Source organism: Polyergus mexicanus, unplaced genomic scaffold, assembly GCF_030449975.1.
Source record: "Polyergus mexicanus isolate NDT 795.1 unplaced genomic scaffold, iyPolMexi1.0 SCAF_8, whole genome shotgun sequence".
In the NCBI taxonomy this organism is placed as follows: domain Eukaryota; kingdom Metazoa; phylum Arthropoda; class Insecta; order Hymenoptera; family Formicidae; genus Polyergus; species Polyergus mexicanus.
In genome coordinates this window covers 6,021,333-6,033,614 of record NW_027223328.1, presented here as the reverse complement: position 1 = coordinate 6,033,614, position 12,282 = coordinate 6,021,333, and the positions used below count along the sequence as shown (strand labels likewise).

General features: G+C 41.6%; 1 protein-coding gene across 1 annotated transcript; it reads left to right on the top strand.

Moving 5' to 3' along the window:
* On the top strand, positions 1-11,356 carry LOC138935259 (uncharacterized). Its single transcript, XM_070299709.1, has 5 exons — positions 1-295; positions 776-5,230; positions 7,705-7,953; positions 8,054-8,383; positions 10,980-11,356. Exons 1-5 carry the CDS (start codon positions 1-3, stop codon positions 11,354-11,356), a joined length of 5,706 nt encoding a protein of 1,901 aa, XP_070155810.1.
* Positions 11,357-12,282: the final 926 nt, after the last annotated feature.

Sequence of the window (12,282 nt, the reverse complement as noted above, 5' to 3'; positions counted from 1 at the left end):
ATGACGGACTCGCTGCAGGGCCTCCTCATCGAGCAATCTATTACAATAAGCTCGATGAAGCGAGTGTTCCCCAACTTTAAGAAAATGGGCAAGGCCAACGTCACGCAATACAAGGCGAAGAGTCGACTGGACGCCTTGGAGACATTATGGGAAAGGTGTCAACGTCTCAACGTCCAGCTTCAGCAAATAGCAACGGCCGACGAACAGCGTACAGTCCCATACTTCACCGAGGAGGAATTCTTTACGGCCGAGGACGTCTACCACGAAGCGGCGGACTACCTCGCAGACGTGATAGGTAAATTCTCCCGGTGCGACCCAAATGCGACATCAACGGTAAGCGACATTTCTTCTCGCGAATTGTCTGGTACGGTTTCATTGCAATTACCACGAATCCCGTTGCCGAAATTTTCCGGTAATTTCGCGGAATGGGAAAACTTCCGCGGAATATTCGAATCGCTCGTCGCCTCGAAAGAATCGCTGTCGAATACGCAGAAATTACATTATTTAAAAGCCAGTGTCACGGGCGAAGCTGCGGTATTAATTAATCATGTTAAGATTGCAGACGCAAATTACGATGGTGCGTGGAAATTACTTATCGAAGAGTACGATAATCAAAACGCGATTATTCATGCGCATATTCATGCTTTCGCTGATTTGCCTATTATGAAAACGGAATCCGCTGTCGAACTCAAAAGTTTACGCGATACCGTTGCCGCGTCATTAGCCGCGTTAACAAATTTAGGCAGACCTGTTGAAAAATGGGATGACTTATTAGTCTATATTGTTTCGCAAAAATTTAGTCCACGCACACGTAATGAGTGGAATCTGCAACGCGGTAAATCAACCGCATCTCCGACGTACGAAGAGATTCGAGATTTTATGACGCTGCGAATTCGAGGACTAACCGATCATTCTAAGTTAAATGCCGATACTTCGTCTCATAAAAATAAAGGCTCTAATCGGGCCTCGGTGAATAACGTAGCCACCGAAAAATGTTTGAATTGTTCCGGCAATCATAATTTGATGTTATGCGACGAGTTTAAGCGTAAATCCGTCGAACAGAGAACTCAGTTTCTCAAATCACACAAATGTTGCTTTAATTGTTTAAAAGTCGGCCATTTCCCGACCTCTTGCAAGAGTAAAAAACGCTGTAATTTGTGCCGACGAGCACATCATACGCTCTTGCATCGTGCATCAAATATACCAGTACAGAAGATTAGTGAAAATTCTGTTTTGGAAAACAAAACTCTTAACGCTCAACCGAGCGGCTCGGCCACCCCTGAGATAAAGAACGAGACCGCCGTCGCTTCCGTTCAAACGCTTCATTCGCCGCTGAAAAATCCGCCGAACGTGTTACTAGCCACCGCATGGGTAATACTGCGTACCATCGAAGGACGTAAATTTAAAGTTCGTGCGTTGTTAGATCAAGGCTCGGCTGTTAGCTTTATTTCGGAATCGTTGTGTCAAACTATGCGCACGAAACGTTCCCGCGCGAGCCTCCACGTACAGTGTTTCGGTGAACGATACAGTGGCGTAGCGAAATCTCAGGTGTCTCTTACTCTCGAGTCTTGTAATGGGCGAGGTTCCTCCACCTTTTCTTTGACTGCTTTCGTATATCAAAAAATTACGTCATACGCTGGCTCAAAGACTAAAACCGTAGATTATTGGCCGCATTTACGGAAATTATCTCTCGCGGATCCGGATCCGTTTAGCAATCATCCGATCCATCTGCTCATCGGATCAGATTTATATGGATCGTTATTAAAGCAAAAGGTAAAACATGGTCCGACCGGAACTCCGACGGCCCAGCTTACTGCTTTAGGATGGATATTATCCGGTCCTACCGGAACTTCTAATTCAATTACCGGTTCCGCGACTTCATTAAATTGCGTAACAATTCCTTCGCTCGATTCTCTCCTTCAAAAATTTTGGGAGATCGAGGAAATTTCTTCCGAAATTCAGCTGTCGGAAGAAGATAAAAAATGCGAACAACATTTTGTCGAAACACATCAGCGTGCCGAAGACGGCCGCTATATAATACGGTTACCATTTAAAACCAACCCTCCGCTCGATATAGGATCTTCGCGCGAAACTGCCGCGCTTCTTTATTCGAAATTAGAACAACGCCTACGAAAAAATCCGGATCTCGCGAAACCCTATCATTCTTTCTTAAATGAATATAAATCTATGGGTCATATGGAACCTGTCTCCGACGAAAATCCGACGCTTAACCAAGCGGTGTATATACCGCATCATCCGGTACTACGCGAGTCTAGCAGCACGACGAAACTTCGCGTAGTATTTAACGCGTCGTGCAAAACGAGCAATGGTTCTACATTAAATAATCATTTAATGACCGGGCCTAAATTACAACGCGATTTGTCCTCAATTATCCTTCGTTGGCGTCAATTTCGTTATGTGTACACCGCCGATATCGAAAAGATGTTTCGACAGATCCGCGTTCATCGAGACGATGTCGATTTTTTGCGGATTTTTTGGCGATCTAATATTAATTCTCCGATACAATCTTATCGATTGCTTACAGTTACATACGGTACTGCTCCAGCTCCGTATTTAGCCATGCGCGTTATCAATCAATTAGCTATCGACGAAGGTCATTCCTTTCCAAAAGCACAAACAATAGTACAAGATTCTATTTACGTCGACGACGTTCTATTTGGCGCCGATGAAGTTCCGTCGCTAAAGGAAAGTCGCGATCAGCTTACGAAATTGATGGCGCGAGGCGGTTTTCATTTACGCAAATGGGCTGCCAATTCTATAGAATTATTAACAGACATTCCTCCGGGAGAGCATGAACTCGCTATCGCTCGTACATTCGATAAGGATGATACGCTTAAGGTGCTCGGACTTGAGTGGATACCACGAGAAGATTCGTTTCGTTTTCAAATCGAGTCACCTTCGGTCAATATGAATACGAAACGTTTGATACTATCATTTATCGCGAAATTCTTCGATCCACTGGGATGGGTTTCTCCGGTAATAATCACCGCGAAAATTATGATTCAAGAACTGTGGCTAAGAAAACTCGATTGGGATTCTCCTATCACGGCGGACTTGTTAGAGCCCTGGAAAAAATATTGTGCGGAATTCATAAATTTAAAAGAAATTCGCATTCCGCGATGGACTGGAATGCATCCGGAAAATTTGGCTATCGAGTTGCACGGATTCGCCGACGCGTCTAATCGAGCGTACGCCGCTGTCGTTTATTTAAGAATTCTCCGATCGCTCAGCGAGTTTTCAGTAGTCTTAATAACCGCAAAATCAAAGGTAGCTCCGATTAAAACGATTAGCGTGCCGCGTCTAGAATTAAATGCCATAGTCTTATTAACTCGATTGCTAGAATTCGCGCAAAAATCGTTAAATTTGCAGCATATTCCGACGTACGGATGGACAGATTCTTCGGTCGCGCTCGCATGGTTACGAGGCCATCCATCAAGATGGACTACTTATGTGGCGAATCGCGTATCGGAAGTACAAACTCGGCTGCCGTCGATTAAATGGAATCACGTCCCATCTAAAGAAAATCCAGCGGATTGCGCGTCGCGAGGTTTGTCACCCGCTGAACTCCGCGATTTCAAACTTTGGTGGGCCGGCCCTGCCTGGTTGAGTTCCCCTTCTACCGCGTGGCCGATCCATGATAAATTAAAAGATCAACTTGAAGCCGATCGTCAGATAATCGAAACCGAAACGCGAAATACGATCGTTTGTCATGCTCAACATATTCTGGAGTGGCAATTACCGAACGAAGTCTCTACATGGAAGAAGTTAATTCGAGTCACGGCACGCGTGCAACGTTTTATTAATAATCTAAAATGTCGCGCGACCAATGCGAGCGTGAATACGACGTGCTTGTCCGCTGCCGAGCTCAAAGAAGCTTCCTTGTTTTGGCTCCGTTACGTGCAACAACGTCATTTTCCATCCGAAATTCAAGCGTTAAACGATAAAAGTTTACTGCCAAGATCCAGTTCTTTGTTATCGCTTTATCCCTTTCTCGGGAAAGATAAATTAATTCGCCTTGGCGGGCGGATTGACCATTCGTCACTCAGTTATGATGAACGGCACCCTATAATTTTACCGAAACATCGAATTTCGGATTTATTAATTGCTCAAGCTCATAAAGCCTCTCTTCATGGAGGCACTCAATTAATGTTAAGAATTTTACGCCAAAATTATTGGATAATTTCAGCGCGCACCAGTGTAAAATCTCTTATACGTAGTTGTGTAAGGTGCGTACGCGAACGCGCACGTACCTCGCAACAGCTGATGGGGAATCTCCCCCAGCCCCGCGTCACGCCTTCGGCTCCGTTCTCGCACACAGGCGTCGATTACGCCGGGCCGATGAATATTATTCCGTCAGTCGGCCGCGGTCAACGATCCAAAAAATATTATGTTGCCGTTTTTATTTGTCTCTCGACAAAGGCCGTCCATTTAGAATACGTAGATGATTACGCTACTAACGGTTTTCTCTCCGCCTTTCGGAGATTTGCAAGCCGTCGCGGTCTTCCATCCGACATGTACAGTGATAACGGCACTAATTTTCAAGGCGCGGACCGCGAATTAAACACTACCTTTCAGCGACTTGTCGCCGACCCTCAAATACAAGACGCTATCGCTAATGATAACATAAAATGGCATTTTATACCTCCCTCTGCTCCGCATTTCGGCGGACTTTGGGAAGCCGGTGTCAAAGGATTAAAGTTTCATTTGAAACGAGCGATTGGTTCCCGAACATTATCGCAGATCGAATTCGCTACGCTGCTGTGTCAAATCGAGGCTTGCCTAAATTCCCGCCCGATTTCCGCGTTACATGATGATCCGAATGACTTTTCCGCGTTAACTCCGGGTCATTTTTTAGTCGGTCGCCCGTTAGTAAGTCCGCCTGAAGAATCTGTTTTAGATATCGATTCGAATCGGCTGTCTCGATGGCAGCAAGTGCGTGCGATTTTAGAACAGATCTGGCGTTCTTGGTCTTCTGATTATTTGCATACATTGCAACAAAGGCGTAAATGGCAAGAAAACAAACCGAAGCTCAAAATTAACGAGCTGGTATTGTTGAAAAATAATTTGGCACCTCCTTCGAAATGGGAACTTGCCCGAATATTAGACGTACATCCGGGATCGGATGGGCATGTCCGAGTAGTTACATTGCGTACTGCCAAAACCACTCTAAAGCGACCAATAACGCAGATCTGTCAGCTACCGATATCAAGTGACACTGGCTCTTAAATTAACTTGCGTTTTCTTTATGCGTTAATAATTAAGTTTGACTTTAATTTTCGTCACGCTGTATATGTACATATATCTATGCTAAGAACGCCCATGTAAATAACCCTATGCTAAGATTTACTGATTAAGTTAATTCATGTATTTCGATGATCTTTATCTGTACTCTTTTCCTATTATTGTATGTTGAAAAATTTGCTGTAGAGCTCTTCGGACCGTCTGATCGAGAATTATCATTAAGATGCCGTGTATCGATTATGTTGGTAGGATTTAACCAGTTATTTCGTAACCTACCCGGTATACGAGGCGAGCGGGATGTTCAAGAAAGTAAGCGTTTTATAAACTATATTATTAATTTCGGTTCTCGAACGTTCTAAAGCGAGACGTTACGTGCGAAGCCTTGTTTTCATTCCGTGTTTGCGGTTTCTTCGTATCGTTCGATTCTGACAAACACCTCGTTGTCGATAGCCGATTGGCTCTCGGAATCGAACGATCGAAATTCCTCCTTTTTTGTAGTACCCGTATCAACCAGGACTATTGTACGTGGATCGCCGAGAAGGTTTTTCGTTAAGATACTTCGTCGCAAGCCTTCACCGGGAGCACACCGAACGCCTCACGCTCATAAAGTTATAATTAAACGATAATTCGTGTGTCCGCTCATATCTTGCTGTCACGTGCGATTACCTAAGACGGTCCGGGAGTTGGTGTCGAAAGGAATAAATCCTGTTCAACAAACTAAACCCGGACAAATCAATTACGTCCTATCTCTCCGATCGGCGAAACAAATAAATTCTGTTAATGTGGACGTGTAAATCGAAGGCGCGGCTACATGCTATTATATTATTACACGTATGCAAAGAAAGCCAAAGTATTCATACGTAGTATTTATTTATTATTCTCAAAGTGGATCTTACTGCAACAAAATTTTGATCGTTTTCATTTATTAATCTGTTCATTAGTATACATACATAGTATGTATACTTTGGCTTTCTTTATACGTATAACTATATTACATTATTTAAGAAAAAGACGAACCTATGATAATTATATATCACATTGCACAACATGCTATTACAATATTAGTTATACATATGCGAAGAAAGCCAAAGTATACACACATAGTATTTATTATTCTCAAAGTGAATCTTATTGCTTCAAAATTTTAATCGCTTTAATTTATTAATCCGTTTGTCAGTATATATACATAGTATATGTATATTTTGGCTTTCTTTGCATATATATTGAAAGACAGAAAGACGAATTAGTGTGACTTGAAAAAAACTATATTTAATTATATGTTTATGTAAAATAAAAAGAACAATTATAACTTTTATATATATATTAAATTTTTATTTAAATATTCTATCTATAATTATATTTTATAAAAAAAGAGAAACCTATATAATGAATATACATATATTTCACATTACACATATATCTCGCAATTGTACAACATGCTATTATAATATTAGTTATATGTATGCAAAGAAAGCCAAAGTATATATATACATAGTATTTATTATTCTCAAAGTGGATCTTATTGGAACAAAATTTTAATCGCTTTAATTTAGTAATCCGTTGGTCAGTATACATAGTATATATATTTTAACTTTCTTTGCATACATATAACTGATACGTTATTTTATTTTAAAAAAACTTATAAATATACAGGGTGTCCCATTTTAAAGAACCCACTCAAATATCTCAGAAACACTGCGTTAAATCGAAAAATGTTTCAAACAAAAGTTGTGTGGCTTCAAGGGGGCCATAAGATGGTGACAATGATTTGACCTTGTAAAATCATTTGAAGGTCATGTGAAGGTCAATTTTAAAATCTTAAATGGAAACCCCCATTTTTTATTTAGTATTCTTGTAGCTGACATCGAGAGCTTTCCAAAACACTATAATAAATTATTTTTTTATTAAGTACTTTTGAGTTATTTTATATTTTAATCTGACATATTTTGATATAAAAAATTAAATATCTCGTAAAATATTTAGTTTTTGATAATCTTACCGTAATACTTCTATGTACAGAATAATGAGACAAATCAATTAGTATAAAAAATTATTGTTTTTAAGAAAATTATTTATAATGTATGTGGCGGCCTACGGCAACCACAAAATTACGGTATCGCGATATTCGCGAAATATTAGCGTTTCTCGCAAGCGCTCGCCCATCCGCGCCTAGTGCGGGAGACACCGCTAGTCGGCGCAAGGCGCTCGGGCCAACATGGAAGTGGAAAGCAGTCCGGCGCGCATATAGCGCTTCCGCGCGTAGTTACGGGCGGCACCGCTAGGCGGCGCAGGGCGCCTGGGTCAACCTGGAAGAGGAAAGCCGCCCGGCCAGAATATATGTCAGACCCCCTGCGGTGAAAAGCACGAAGAAAATTCTTGGCGCCAGTCGCCTACTTTCTAAGCGGAAGCCGCTTTAAAAACTGCTCAACGATACGGCGCCAGTCGCCGCACCACCATTCAAAACGCCACGAATAAAGAGCGCCAGCACGCTGCCCACATTAGCCGAAACCCTTCGGCGCAAGACTCGCCCAACGCCGTTGCACTTCACCTCGGCCAAACGGAGAAAAATCGGCGCTCAGTCGTCTCCGGCGCTCGGTCGCCTCCAGCATCTAGAGCTCGGTCGCCTTCAGCCTCCGGCGCTCGGTCGCCTCCAGCCTCCGGTGCTTGGTCGCCTCCAGCATACTGCGCTTGGTCGCCTCTAGCTTCAGGCGCTCAATCGCCTCCAGCCTCCGGCGCTCGGTCGCCTCCGGCGCTTGGTCGCCTCCAGCATACTGCGCTTGGTCGCCTCTAGCTTCAGGCGCTCAGTCGCCTCCAGCATTCGGCGCTCGGTCGCCGGATCCACCAAGCGCTCAGCCGCTGCATACTCTGGGGACAATAGATCTGACCCACGGCGCCAGTCCACCATCTGCCAGGGACGAACCACCGGCTCTAGAAGACCCGCTACCGAAGCGGAAGAAAACCAAGGCCCGGCTTCAGGCACTATTCGCCGAAATCAATTACTTGGCATTCGGGAATCAAGAGGGACCGACCAATCACGCCAGATATTGGACGACCACGGAGTACCACGCCTCCGATCCCGTGGTTCCCTCCACCGCTTATATCGCCCCTACGAAGGGCACCCGTAAAATTGAGCATCGCCACGCAGACGAGCCCTCACAAAACCGGCATCGACGCAGCGACACAAACGAAGAGACGAGGAGGAAGGGCACGCTATTAAATAACAAATATCAAATATGCAATCGAAATTACGATAAGGAGAATCGTTATTAAAAAGTAAATGAAAAAATAAATAAATTATATTCTAAACAACACATTCATTTCTCTACCTACAACTTTGGGTTAAGAACTGTGAACTAGCATATAAACAACGCGTATAACCGCGCAGCGACCCATATGTATTTTTTTAAACAATTATTTGTTTTTTGTGACACTAATTGATTTGTCTCATTATTCTGTATATAAAAGTATTACGGTAAGATTATCGAAAACTGAATATTTTACGAAATATTTCATGTTTTATATCAAAATATGTCAGATTAAAATATAAAATAACTCAAAAAGTACCTAATGAAAAAATGTTTTATTATAGTGTTTTGGAAAGCTCTCGAGATAAGTTAAGAAGAATATAACAAGAATATGTAATGAAAAATAGAGGGTTCCATTTAAAAAATTCAAAGTGATTTTAATATGACCTTGACGGTGCTATTCAAGGCCATACTAAGATTATTATATAATGCGCCACTTAGAGCTCTACAACTTTTGCATGAAACATTTTTCACGAAAATGCATTGTTTAATTAAAAAACTGCTGATATGGGCGCTCTGTTACATCCTGTATGATACATATATATATTCTGGATATTATCACGTAACTTTCTATAAGTTACAATTTGTACAGTATAGGTCGTTTTTTTCCAATCAGTATAATCGATGGTTATACAAGAACAATGTATTATTTATATAAATATAATATACAATATTATATATATATTTTTTTGTTATTGTATATATATATATATATAAATATTTATATATATGTAATAAAAATTTACAATTTACATGTATGTGTATGTGTATATTTGTGTGTAGTGCGTGTATGTGTACACACACACACACACATACACATACTCAAATGTTGTTCTTCTTGGAAGATATGTACGAAGGCATATAGCCCCCATGAACAATATGAAATTGTGTTCAAACATGTGAAGAAGGCAGATACGGCTATATTACTGCTATCTATAGATACGCTTATTAGATATGCTAATTAGATATGCGTGCGAGGCGATACAGCAGTAGAAATACACGATGTCTAATTTCAACATATTGAACACAATGCGAATTTGCTCTTTATAACATGCATGAATCATGCATAAATATTAGTATCGGTAACGGCAAAGGTAAAATTGTCGGTATTATCAATAACTTAGTCGATAATACCGACAATTTTAGTTATATCTAAGTGAGGGCGCTAACCCGTCGGAATTTGCCCGTCGCTTTGGGATCCCCTTAAATCTTAGCCAATCCATTTTGCATTTAACATCAGAGACACTATTAATGCTCACAACTTATAAAATTGACGTGCAGTCACCACGTTTTCTTTACACATTTCTCTTATCTATTAAAATTATTTACAAGTATCTGTCTTTTATTAAACTTCTATATTTTGTTATGTCGTAACTCAAAATCATATAACGTAATTATGACCTATAAAAGTAAAAAAGGAGCACAGCGCAAATTCAGCACTTTGTAAACTGTTGCGCGCGCTCCCAAAACCGCGATTAAATGCAAGATATGCAATTTGTTGCAATATGCAATTAAGACATCACGACCTAATACCGAAAAACCACCTACTTTCGGACCATAAAAAGAGAGGTAACGAGTATCTCGAGGCCGTATTCCGAATCTAAGTGGTGACGCGTGTACTTGAAGAAACTGTGAGATTCTGCAAACGCCGACACTGTTACATCGCCGAAGCATCACCGAACCAAACTCTACGATATGAAAGCTGTACAAATAAATCTCTTTGCACGGAATCTTTGCCTCGTGTTTCTCGACACTCGGAGTCCCTACTCCTAAGACGAGCCGAACCCTTGGATCATCCCCAAAAATCTCGTCGTATCCGGAGAGGCACAACAAAATTGGTGGCAGCGGTGGAATTAGTCCAGTTAAAGGAATAAATAAGAAATGTGGGATACGCCCAACTATTTCGAGATACAATCAATAACAAAAAATTAATTGAGCAAATCAGCACAAAGTGCGAGCCAAAACATCGTCAGTGCCTGAGAGACCCGGAAGAAGAACCGTGACAGAGAAGCTAAAGCGCAAAGGAAGGAGCAATCCAACGCAACGCCCAGCAACTAGCCGATCGTAGCAAACCGAGAACGCCGCCCGTGCAACGGAAAACTCACCGACGCTAACCTACAGCAACGTGCACCGCCGAGCGATCCAACCACAACAGCTGACCGTGCAGAAACAACGAGTAAGCGAAAGAAGAATGCGTATCATCGTTATACTGTAAGTCAAAAACATTGTACAATAAAATAGCGTGAATGTCGGCACAACCAAAAAAAGTTACGTTTCACCGACCGCGATTTCTAAGCGCACCTGCGCGACTAGCAAATAAGTTCGGCTTCGTAAACCCCGTACAAGTAATCGAAGGAGCGGCCCGCGACATTCGCGATAACGTACGGAGAAATTTAGATAACCATTTTTCAGGCGAGAATTCACCCGAATTAGGATCCCGCGAACTAGAAATAAACCAAGTAGCGGAAAATACACTCCCGCCTAACAATAACAATAACATAATAGAAGTAGACGGACCTGATATAAATCGTACATCCGTCGAACGCGTTGCCGTTAGGAGAAATTACTCTCCCGTATCATACGACAGTAGCATCTTCGAAGCAAATAACGAAGAAAACATGCAACGTAATCCATTACCATCAACTGTCCCCCCCGAAGACGTTGATAGGGAAATAAACCACTTGCGAGCACAGACTAGAAATAACGCCGCCGCGGATTATGAAGACGCCCGACGTCCCCTCGAAGATCCGAGCAATGCACTGATAATCGAAATCGTGCAAACCGTTTGAGAAAAGCCAGAAGAATTTTCCTGCCCAATAAGTGTTATAAACACTACCGAAAAATATATTAAACTACCAACTCCATGCGTAACAGTCGAAGAAATAAAAAAATACAGCGGCTCAAAAATGCAATACTCAAAAACAACAAGAGGCTACAACGCTTTCCCGTCGCGAACAAATAAAAAATTTACTGCGTATACAACACCTAAATTAAGAAAAGGAAAAAACACTGCTAGAAATTTGCGAAGGTTTTAGCGACATATTTTATATCGAAGAAGATGCACTCACTTATACTCCTACTATCACACATGAAATTACGTTTCAAACCAACAGTGCACCCGTAAATATACGCCCATATCGCTTACCAAAAAAACATAAACCAGAAGTAAATCAGCAAATAAAAGGCATGCTGAGAGACAAAATCATTAGACCAAGTACCAGCCAATGGAATGCTCCATTGCTAGTGGTCCCTAAGAAGACCGATGCGTCAGGTAAACAAAAACTACGAATAGTCGTAGATTTTCGAAAGTTAAACGATTTAACAATAGGCGATTCCTTCCCATTACCTAATATAACGGACATACTAGACCAACTGGGAAATGCAAAATACTTTACCACCTTAGATTTAGCGTCAGGTTATCACCAGATACCCGTGGCCGAAAACGATAAATGCAAGACAGCGTTTTCTACACCGTACGGACATTACGAATTCAATAGAATGCCGTTCGGATTAAAGAACGCGCCAGCCACATTCCAGCGGTTAATGAACTCTGTGCTGACTGGACTACAAGGAATCAAATATCTAGTATATTTGGACGACATAATCATACAGGGTGATTCAAAACAACCTTCTGTCCTTACAATGTCATATACTTGACACTATTCTAAGACGATTTTTTCTTTGCCAAAATTTTTTCCGAGGCTAAGTTTTTAAA